General features: G+C 46.1%; 1 protein-coding gene across 5 annotated transcripts in view; it reads left to right on the forward strand.

Moving 5' to 3' along the window:
• RASAL2 (RAS protein activator like 2) overlaps positions 1-12156 on the forward strand; it is a 260823-nt gene that overhangs the window by 126815 nt on the left and 121852 nt on the right. For all 5 annotated transcript variants that reach the window (XM_077275986.1, XM_077275987.1, XM_077275985.1 and 2 more), the window contains exons 2-3: positions 735-862; positions 10085-10211. In XM_077275986.1, the coding sequence (XP_077132101.1) occupies positions 735-862; positions 10085-10211 (255 nt within the window). The remainder of the gene's footprint in view (positions 1-734; positions 863-10084; positions 10212-12156) is intronic.

Below are 12156 nucleotides of genomic sequence, written 5' to 3' on the forward strand. Positions count from 1 at the left end.
TAAGTTATTGATCGCTGGGAGCTCAGCCGCAGTGATCTGCAGACCAGGGAATTTTTATCTCAGACTGGGATCTTTCATTTTGCAAAGCGCTTGCCCTACTGCCACTCCATCCATTCTATATGAGACTGCCAGAAAAAGCCGAGCACAGATCTTGGCAGCCCGATAGGGTGCACTTTTATCCCCATGCTTGACTTGCGCTCCATTCACACCCTATCTGTTCGAATCCTAGCTGTCAGATTGCCACTGATCAATATATTATCACCGATCATGGGGATGGCTGACAACTTGGCAACAACTTGAAGTAAGACAGGCTTGATCTGTTCCTCAGTGAATGATGGGTCCAAGAGGAGGAGAAGTGGCTCATAAGTGGAGAAAGCAGTATACTTCTCTGATAAGATGGGTTACAAAGCTTCTTATATTTGCTCATGATTTATATAAAGTTTGTTGAAACCATTTAGGACTAAAGATTCCGAGGCCTCTGCATAGTGCGTCGCTCTGCATAGGTTTTTATTTTGCTGCATGTGAATAGACTGTACAAGTAGAATTCTGTATTTTCCGCAGAATATCAGCGGACCGGCGCCATAGTCAGGAAGGCGCAGCGTTGTATTACAGGGATATACCCGCTCATTTTGCTGCGTTCATACAGTTGCTGAAGCCTCGGAACAGAAAGTTACCGTGTTGTTCCACCTGGCGGGATTCCTCCTGCTCACGTTTTCTCTTCTTGTGTTTTCTAGATGTGAAGGGACCCCCCACCCACCGGCTGTCATGCGGGCAGTCGCCCTACACTGAGACCACCACGTGGGAGAGGAAGTACTGCATCCTGACGGAAAGCCAGCTGGTGCTCCTGAACCGCGAGGACGAGGTGAGACCCCGAATGTGGCCGTATACAGAACTTATCAGAACGGGCCCCAAGGCTTTAGTTACACTTCTCTATTAAGAAACCTCTTCCCATTTTCAGCACAAAACTTGAGCCGTGTGTGCAGCAGCTGGAAGCGCGCAGGGGGGTCCTAATTTATTAATTTCCCCCTCCGTCCCACATGAAATGTAATTACATCTATTCACACCTCGTTAATGTCATGGAAGTAACCTAATTACGTGCAAGTGCTCTCGGCACACGGAAGGCAGCGGATGGGAGCTCCATGCCCTTCACATTATGTGCCACTGCTTTCAAGGCCGCCTCGGCCGCACATTTTATAAAGCTTTTACCTCCATGGCTGTTCTCAGTGCTTCACCTCTAATACATCACCTTTACTGGTAAGAAATGACAGCAGGGCCGTAATGAATAAAGTGTGACTGCTTCCCTCTGTTATGTTTACCAGCCCCTGTGCTTTTACACGTTTTTGGGATTTTTTTTTAATGGGATCCCTTAGATTTAGCCTTTCAACAGAGAGTGAATAATGGTGATCTCCCAGCTCTTGGAAGGTACTCATTTTCTTCTCGAAGATCCGTTAGAAAAAGAATGTAAATTAGCTCTCCCCCAGAAGGAAGAAAACTGTCTCTCTAGGGCCACCTACAGGTAGACACATAAGCATTTAAAGGGGTTGTCCACTACTTGACAGCCCCTTGATTAATCAGTTCAGTGGCCCATAGAGAATAAAAACAATGTATGTTCTCCTCCCACAGCAGCACCGTTCCCAATGGGTGACCGCTGCAGCCAATCAGTGGTCGCTGACCAACTGCAGCCTTCAATAACTTGTCTCAGTAGAGCGGACTTCTGCTCTAGTGGTATACTGATGAGCTGCAGACGCTGATTGGCTGCAGCATTCCCGTGCCTTAACAAAGTAATGCGAGCACCAGAAGTCCAGCAGTTTAATCTCTTATTAAAAAGATAAAATCCGTAGTGTTCCCCTTGTCTCCTGGTATTAGTCATTATCTGTGGGTAGAGGACACCTCCAGCGGGTGACGATGCCAATCGTAGAGTAGGAGGGTCATCGCTCGCTACCTGCTGACAGGTGACGGACAATAATTACCGCAGCGGCCAGCGTTCCTCTGTCATTACAGGACACTTACATCTAGATTTTCCCATCAGTTCTTAAAAAGTTTTCTAAGAAAACAAGTTGCATAAAATGTAACCAGTCATTTTTATTAGATTTGAATCTTCAATAAAAACATTTTTATATCCACTCTATAAACAGCAAATAGGAAAAAAAGTGAACAACTCATGTATTCTCTTGGCTTTTGTATAATAAAGGTGAATTTAAAAAAACAGTCTAGACCACATACTTTGCTGTTGACACAGTAATGTGATATGGGTCTAATTAAAATCCTACGTAAGCTGAGATTTTGAGGAAACGTGGCACCTTGCCATGGAAGGGTATTCATTAGCCCGAGCACCAAGATCACTAGAACAAAACGAGCTACAAGCACCAATTTCTGGTAATAAAGGGAGGGGTTGTATAGTACATGATTGCAGAGTCCTACCCACGCCAGCTTGGATACATGACCAGTATATATCCTGTTACTTCGCCTATACCGGGGATGTCAAACTCAAACACACAGAGGGTCAAAATGAAAACCTTGGACAAAGTCACAGGCCAACCAATATACAGTATTATTATGGGCCCCACATAGTCCTACATACAGTATTATGGGCCTCACATAGTCCTCTATACAGTTTAATGGGCCTCACATAGTCCTACATACAGTATTATGGGCCTCACATAGTCATCCATACAGAATAATAGGCCCCGCATAGTCCTCCATACAGTATATTGGGCCACACACAGTCCTCCATACAGTATAATGGGCCCCACATAGTCCTCCATACATTATAATGGGCCCCACATAGTCCTCCATACATTATAATGGGCCCCACATAGTCCTCCATATAGTATATTGGGACACACATAGCCCTCCATACATTATAATGGGCACCACATAGTCCTCCCTACAGTATAATGGACCCCTCATAGTCCTCCCTACAGAATAATGGGCCCCATATAGTCCTCCATACAGTATAATGTCCCACATAGTCCTCCATACAGATTAATGCCCCCACATTGGGGCAGGACAAATATAATGACCCTGCAGGCCAGATTTGGCCCACAGGCCAGAGTTTGTCACGTATGGTCTATACAAATGTGATCTGAATGAATATGAATCGGATCTCTTACAAACGGTTTACAACAGGACATGTGAACAGAGCTTGTATATGGGGGCCTGCCAACTCTCCCACAACACATGTTGGTAGAGATGAGGATCAGACATGTTGAAATTTGCATGCCCAATCCATGAGTTTGGTAACTGCTTTCTCCTCATTGAAACTTATGAATCCTCGGGCCAATGGTTGTGTGTGCATGGCAGTATGGCTGACAGCTATTCCATGAGTATGGCCAGCTGTACATCTTGTGTAGCGCTAAAGAAGGTAAGTCACTTACTAGGGATGGCTGTACGCTATGGTGTGCAGAGCAAGGTACTATATCCCTGAGTAATCGGTAATAAGAGGATAGAGCGTAAGAGGACACTTTTCGATCAGTAGTGATCCCACCCCTAAGACCCCAAACAATTGCCAGTATAGGGGACTTCTGTGAGTGGAGCGGCAGAGCGCGAGCTGGACCCTCGCTTTATTCGTTCTGTATGGGACTGGTAAATAGATCGGCGTTTTGAGCATCCATTCTGCCCCTCCATTCAAGCAAGTGACAGAAGCCCCCTGTTCTGGCAATCAGTGGGGGTCATGGGTTGGACACCTGTCAATTAAGATATAATGTTAGCGGAATACCCCTTTATTGTTTCTTTTAGTAGCGGAGTCTCATTGGCCGGACAGTGCAATAGGTATGAAAATGAGCTCTCTTCCAGAAGGTAGAAAGCTGCCTTTGTAGTGACACCTTCTGTTCTGGAGGTAGCTGCCTTATGACGTTGATTTATCGGGTCAATAATTAGACAACAAATTTTTATTTGTGACTGTTCCCATAATAAACCTTTGCAGATTGCAGCTGGATGTAGCGGTGTGGACAGTGCGGGGCGGTGCGCCCTCAGCTGTGCGGACTGTCATTTACACCTCTGTGCCATGCTGTAGCGGCGCTCACTCTCGGTGGCCGGTGACACATTTGTTCCTGTGACAGGCCTCATTACTGGCTGTGACCTCTGTGCACAGCATATTATTATTTTCTGACAGCTGCGCTGTGTGTACAGGAGTCGCGCTGACTTACTAGTTTCTAGTGCGTCCCCTCTGGCTCACCCTTTCTGTCTAATGATCTTATTAAGGTGCTGTGCATGTCGCCCGGGTGAGCTTCCTGCTGGTGCGGCAGCCGGGGATGACGAGGAGCGCTGGAACAAATAATTTAACCCAATTACTAAGTGGAATATTTGTGCTGTTCGCTCGTTCTCCTGAGTTAGTGTTTACAGGAGAGTAGAAACGGTGCCACACAGGGAGGGCGCACGGCTATGCACCGGGCAGTCATACAGGCTTCATACGCATGGCTCAGCCGAACCGAAATTTGCTTGTACCATCTATACAAAGATTCCGGTTCAAAATGATAAAGCACAACCACTATCTGCTAACAGCGATGCCACCCCTGTCCGTAGGGTGTGTGGTTTTTCACTAGATGCTTATTCATAGTTATGCCAACCTATATAATGGCAGAATCGATATTATTCATTTTCCTAATTTTTCCTTAATCGAAACTCCAACCTTAGGGTTGTGCCTACAAGTTGGGTTTGCAGTTTTTGCATTCCTAAATTTGACACAAACCTGTATTGTGTGATCACCGTTTAATGACACATTTCACTAATGAATTGATGTGTTTGAATAGTGGGTGATCTGCAGTACCGGGAGCAGCCACTACACAGCGTGGCAGAGATGAGTCCTCTGCTGTGTACACTGTTCACATCCAGAGCTGCAGCGGAATGATGGAGGTGCCAGGTGCTGGACAGCCATGGATCTGCAAAGTTGTCAACTTTTTTATTTTAGTTTAAAAATGGGCCCGTGGTGATCTGAAAATAAACATGGAGGTCATCACATGACCGCTGCTGCCAGTCGGTGATCACAGCATTGGCTCAGTGGTCATATGACCTTTTGAGCTGGAAGCAGCAGTCTCCTTAGTCCCTATTTCGGGCTAGAATGGCACGCCAGTGATTGCCTGCAGCGACTAGTGATGTTGTCAGGTTCAACAAGTGAAGTGGATCCTCTAAGCCCCAGGTCCGGGTGGGCACATGGATCCCAGGTGTTGATGCAGCTAGCTGGAAGACATATGGGCAGCAATTGGCACATTCAGGAATCTCAGGGGCGGCAGGACAGATATGGTGGAACCCAGCAGGAGTGCAAGAAAGTAAAGCTCCGTATGCTCAGAAGGTGGATCACACCAAACATGGAGACCTCGAAATAGGTCTAGGGAAATGATGTCATTGATCAACATCTGGCACCCTGCAAAACCTGCCGTGGAGCACAACAGAGGGCAGCGGACCCAGGAGAAGGGAGCAAAGCCCAAGACATGTTAACAGTTGTCTCCATGTTAGAAGACCACCGTGGGCCCATTTACAGAATTAAAAAAAAAACAGGATGGGCAATTCCTTTAAGTCTAGGGCTACAGCAAATGGCACAAATGTTTTTGGCCATATGCCTTGTCTGAGACTCGCAGTTGCATGACCCGTGTTGCCGTGAGGTCCTAACCTGACACCAGTGTTTGTTCGGCGGCATTTCCACTATCCGGATTCTGTGAATTCCTCCTCTGAGTCTCATCAGCCTCAGCAATGGCTGAACTGATTACTCAGCACAGTAATGATAACAAACACAGAAGGGAGCCCTCCAGAAAACGCGCCCTTCTGCCAAAAAAATCGTTTTCCTGTTGCTGTTTGTGCCCAGAGCTGGCAAGAAGGTTCTTCTCTCACTGCGTAATTGCAATTACATGCTCTCTTCTCTGAATCGCCAGCAAGTGATTGGCACTTGCACGACACCCTGCAGATATATCTATGGGTACGAGTCTTCCAGCCTGACCGCACCTGCGGAAAGTCTTCCCGGATCAAGCAAATCCTCCGGGTTGATATTTCTAGAGATAATATCCCACCACGATCTGCTTCTTTGGGCAGAAGAGGTCCTCAGTCTGTGCGGGCGTCCTGCGGCTCAGGCACGGCATGGGTTCTACAGAGCCACAATTACTAAGCTTGACGGGCTCATTTTATTTCTGGAAGGCCCCCGTGGCTCCGTGCAGTTAATTCCTGTGTTTTTTATCTCTCTGTGCCTAATTATTACCTACCATGTAAACCAGCTTAAATAAATAGCTCTGTGGTCGTCTCATGGTGCGACTGAGTCATTGTACCTTCAAGTCAGGATTCTGCAGTCTTGTTAGCGACACGTGAAGCGTCTTCTAAATCCGTGCGGTAGAGGGAAAAAACACTTATCACAGTGTATTCTGTGTGAGGATGCGACGTCAGACCTCCTATACACGGGTATAATGGAAAGTGACCGCAAGGGGGACTCTCAAAATATATGGGGGCTCTACCCTACCAAGGAAGTATGATGGCGTCTCCGCATTGGCAACATGTCTCACACCAGTCCCATCAAGGGAGGATTGATAGGACTATATAATCTATATCAAAGCCAACCCATCCGTCGGTCTAGCAACTCATCATATTCCTATGACGCTCTAGCCCCCGACTCACGACCAAAATGCGAACAAAGAAATATATCTGCTATACTGTTATGTGCATTAGCCCTAAAGTGTTTATTTGGAGCAATGCACTAAATATATGAAGATGCATATGCCTCTTAATTGATTTTGTACTTTTGGGGCGATGGTAGAAAACCAAATGTACGGCCTGCTATGCCCAGTGATAGATCAGCACTAAAATTATCGCCCACTTTCCTTGACGTTTGCAGTCAAGTTGCAATTGTTGATACAAAACGTTTGGCGCAGTTCACACCAAAGACTGTGGGCTCTTGTATCAGTAACGGCACAGTCAGATGTCCGTAGTAATCGGACTGAGATCAGGCCGCAGTGGACAGACTGGCAGGCGGCTCTAACAGACTAAGCATGACAGCTTCTATGTATTCCTATGGAGCTGTTGCTCCCTGGTCTGGGGAGCCATTGGCCAGTCTGTGCACTGGGTTCCAATCTCAGTCCATTGAAGTCTTTAATCCACATCTGCTGAGCTTCAAATATATTACTACGGGGCAGGGATGTCGGTGTGCCTCACTGTCTGAGGTCCAGCTCGTCCCATAGTAGTTTTATGGCCCAGATGTCACTCTCTGCTGTCCAGAATCCCGGAGTGTCTATCAGCCATATCCTCCTTCTCCTCTCGCTTCCTCAAACTCAATGTGGACAAATCTGAACTCATCATCTTTCCTCCATCTCATAGATCTTCCTTACCTGACCTATCTATCGCAATTAATTACATCACGCTTTCCCCCGTACCGGAAGTCCGCTGCCTCGCAGTAACCCTTGACTCTGCCTTGTCCTTCAGACCGCACATCCAAGCTCTTTCCACCTCCTGTCACCTCCAGCTCAAAAATATCTCCAGAATCCATCCTTTCCTCAACTGACAATCTACTAAAATGCTTGTGCATGCCCTCATCATCTCCCGCCTCGATTACTGCAACATCCTTTTCTGTGGCCTCCCTGCTAACACCCTTGCTCCTCTCCAGTCCTTCCTTAACTCTGCCGCCCAACTAATCCATCTCTCTCCTCCCTACTCCTCCGCTTCCCCCCTCTGCAAATTTCTTCACTGGCTCCCATTCCCTCAGCCTATCCAGTTAAAATACTAATACTGACCTACAAAGCCATCCGTAACCTGTCTCCTACATATATCTCTGAACTAATCTCCCGATATCTTCCCTCGCGTAATCTCCGGTCTTCCCAAGACCTCCTTCTCTCCTCCACACTTATTTGCTCCTCACCCAACCACCTCCAAGACTTCTCCTGAATATCCTCCACCCTCTGGAATTCTTTGCCCCAACACATCTGACTATCAACCACATTCGGATCCTTCAGACGGAACCTGAAAACCCACCTCTTCAGGAAAGCCTACAGCCTGCACTGACCCCGCTGCCTCCTCACCACGACTGAAGCTACTGCCTCACCAACACCGGAGCTCCTGCAACCCTCAACCTACTGTCTCCGTCCCCACCATCCTGTAGAATGTAAGCCTGCAAGGGCAGGGTCCTCGCCCCTCTGTATCAGTCTGTAATTGTTAGTTTGCTTACTGTAAGTGATATCTGTAATCTGTATGTAACCCCTTCTCCTGTACAGCACCATGGAATCAATGGTGCTATATAAATAAATAATAATAATAGAGTGGAGAGAAGCCAACCTGATGGTAGACGTGTTCTCTTCCATGGACATTTTACAATGTTTTGGTCAATGTTTTCCAGCAGAATTTCTAAGCTAAACCCAAGAGTGGATCCTAACCATGGAAGATCTTATGCAAGTCTTTCCATTATGTTTCTCTCTTCACTTTTAGTTTTGGTATCCAATTATTGATGTGAATTAATTACCGGAATCTAGTAACTGATACACACAAGTGTAATACGAACTGTGTAGATACATCTGGAGCTGTGAGTGGAGGTCATTAGACCTGCGGACAGGACATATATTCCAGCCATAATTATTATTATTATAATCAATGGCCTTTGGCCCGATCTGGAGCCACAGCGACTTGGTGGATGAATATCGTGTAAAAAGATCGATCTTGTGCAAGGCTGGATAGGTCCTCCAGGGTCTTCTCCAGTTTCTGCTCGTCCGTTTCGCCTTGTTTCTTCTATGCTTCCAACCATGATGTTCTTCTTCAGTGATTGTTCTCTTCGTATGATAATACAGACACAAAATTGCTCCAATGTTGTGGTCTCATGAAGAATGCCTCCAGCTACGAGGCTCGGTTGGAACATTTAGGAAACTACTTCTCAGCTGACGTTCATTGGAGGCTTGCGACAAGTGCGTCACGTGCTAGATATGTCTTCAGCTGTGAAAATCGGATGTCTGAATTCTTCCTGAGTGCACAGCTTTATTTCCAGACTGCCCCTGTCTTCTCCCCAAACTCATCTGTGTATAGCCACCTGGGTCATTGGCCCTATTGAAAAAACATCATGCGGGATTGAGATTCCCAAGTGTTTCGCCACAACAGAGGGCTTCCTCAGGGGTCGAATTCAGTTTGGAATACCAGACTGTACCTCGGGTCTCCTGTACTGATCGTCACCTCATATACACCTGCTGACTCGCAATCAGTCCTGGAACTCCTGTCCATTTACAGACCGTCAAATACGGCGGTCAGAACCTGGCCTTAGGCAGAGGACCAATTCTTGCCTCCAGTTGATAAGATAAGGTTGGGTAAGCTATTCTGATATGAGACAATATGCTGCACCTGTCTCCAGCCTGGGGGCTTCTTCACAATGCATTTTATAGGGTCTTATGGTGGATCTGTCAACGTTTCTACCTCCAGTAGAGGCCCCTGAATTGTAAAAAAAATAAATAAATACCGCGCCGATGTCTCTGGATGCCCATGTCTGCGGCGTTATTCCATACGGCAAATAAAAGGTATAACTACATATAGCTGCCAAATTTACATCAAAAGAACACTTTTCAGACTCCCCTATGGGAGAATGGGGCTATGGATATGTAGAAGAGAAGATGGCTCCCTTATGATCTCGTCACATTAATTGGCCATTTCTAAGAGGTGTCCTCAGGTTTCATACACAGGATTTTATGTGAGGTGGCTCTTAAACCAACCTACTTAAAATCCGTTTTCTCCGTTATGATGACATTCGGACAGTATGTAAAGTGTCACATAGGACTGGCTCTAGTGACAGGTGAATGACAAATTTACAGGATCATGATTTACACAAGTGCTGGGTAGGGTTTCAGGCTGTTCTTAAGGAATGTAATAAATGGTTTTCTGTCTCCATCTCGTTCATACTTCTTTACCATCTGCACAGACTTGTTCTACAAGGTGTCCGATAAGATTACACAGCCGCCCTACCACCTGTGTCCTCTAGAGGGTGCTCATCAGCCATGGGAAAAATAAACCCAAACCTATTGGTTGTTCTGTGCTTGTAATCACACGCAGGATAAAGAGATCAAGGGGGGGGGGCGACTTATCTGGAGATTAGCAGCACTTGTTACTGTACATAGTCACCCTGTCCCTCATTCACTTGTAGATGTCTGCGGATGCCGTGCAGGACTCCACTCCCGAATCTACGAAAAGTCGGAGCCTCCGGAGGACGGTGAGCGTCCCCTCTGAGGGGCAGTTTCCGGAGTACCCGCCAGAGGGCGCCTCAAAGCTGGGTAAGTCCTTATGATTAATGTAGCCCCCATATGTGACCGTAGGCTGAATCCTGCTCCATCCGTGCGTGTGTGCAGACTGACAGCTGTAGAGCCCTGACTCCGGGAATGTGTCGCACTTGGTAATTGCCCTCTCGACTGTACGTACCACGCAGATCCTGGCAGAGACAAATTAGACAATTAGTGTCATTAGGTCGAGCAAATTATTCGCCTGCTTAAGACGAGCGACTAATATTACTGCCATATTAAAGGTTCATTCAGACCTAACGGTCAAAGCGGATCTGTCACCAGATTTCACAATATAAACTCTATACATTGCTAAATGGATCTCACGGACCTGATGAGCCTGGGTTACTTACTGTGAAAATCCACATCAGAATGGATGAAACACCCTGATATTAAAATGAGCCAAAAATAGATCATTCTGACATCAGTCAGGGAAATCTTCACAACCGATTCTTCAGCCACTCTGACGTGGATTTACAAAGTAAGTAAACCAGCTTCATCAGGTCAGAGAGATCCGTTTAATAATGTATGCTGTTTGCGCTGTGAAATCTGGTGACCGGAGTCTTTTGGTCCTGGTCCACTTCAAAAGACGGTTGAAAAATTGCTAAAAAAAACAAAACTTTTCCTATTCATTTCTGTAGTAAAATCAATTTGCCGTTCACATCTTCAGTCTTTTGAGCACTTTTCTTCCACTTCATGTTTTGAAAAAAATGTCTGGTGGGAGAAAAGAAAGTGCCTGTACGCAGCATTGAATGGGGTCCTGACGGAAGCCCCTCCAAACTAAGCAAAAGGCTGCATAAAGGAAAAAAAAAAAAAAACCTCCAAAAACTCTTGAAAAACTCTATAAGGCTATGTTCACATTTGCGGTCGGCGCTGCAGCATCGCCGCATGCGTCATGCGCCCCTATATTTAACATGGGGGCGCATGGACATGCGTCGCACTTGCGTTTTGCGCCGCATGCGTCCCTGCGGCGCCCGTGTCCGGGCGCAGAGGACGCAGCAAGTTGCATTTTTGCTGCGTCCAAAATCAATGAAAAAAAGGACGCATGCGGCGCAAAACGCAAATGTGAACGTAGCCTAAGACTCAAAAAAAAATCCCCAAGAAAGGAACATTTCCTGAAACGGTTTAAGCTAGAAACTCTATATTTTGACTGCCTCAAAAAAAACCTCTGAGTGCACATAGTTACCCTGCAGGGTAAAACTGCATGGTAAGAAAAAATCATTTTTTTAAATTGAAAATTTGTGGCTATTTTGCCGTTTTAATTCACTGTGCTTTCTGCAGTTCACAGCAAGAACCCCCATAGTTTAATCGCTGCGTTTAAAAGAGTGTTCCCTTCTCCAAGATGCTATCCCAATATGTAGTAGTTGTAATAATATTAGCAAATATCTCAAATTAGAAATGTGGCATAATTCTTCTGATTAGCTTTGTCACTTACCCCATATGTAGGGTATTGCAGAAGCTTAGATCTCCATGGTTACAACCACTAACAACCAAGAAGCTAACGGTCACTATGAGTGGTTGTTACCATGGATATCTAAGCTACTGCAATGCCCTGCACATGGGGTAAGTGACATAGCTAATCAGAAGAACTGTGCTACATTTCTAATTAGAGATATTTGCCAATAATATTAGACCTGCTATATATTGGGATAGGATCTTTGACATGGGAATACCCCTTTAAATGTGGTGATCCGTGAAGTTCACAAGGATTCGTCACTGCGAGAAATTGTGTCAAAAGGCACAAAGTTTCCAATAAAGTTTTCACAGTCACTGAAGGCCCCCGTGCACTGTAGGCTAATACCGATATGGACAGGATCTGGCCTGGAGCTTAATGTGTATGGGGGCGCCGGACACCTGATGGTTGATGGCAAATGTCCGATTGTTGGACTGCTGACCGCAGTGTTCTCCCAGTGATGAGCCCCTAGCCGAGATGTCTGATGGA

This window comes from Ranitomeya variabilis, chromosome 8 (genome assembly GCF_051348905.1).
Source record: "Ranitomeya variabilis isolate aRanVar5 chromosome 8, aRanVar5.hap1, whole genome shotgun sequence".
NCBI lineage: Eukaryota > Metazoa > Chordata > Amphibia > Anura > Dendrobatidae > Ranitomeya > Ranitomeya variabilis.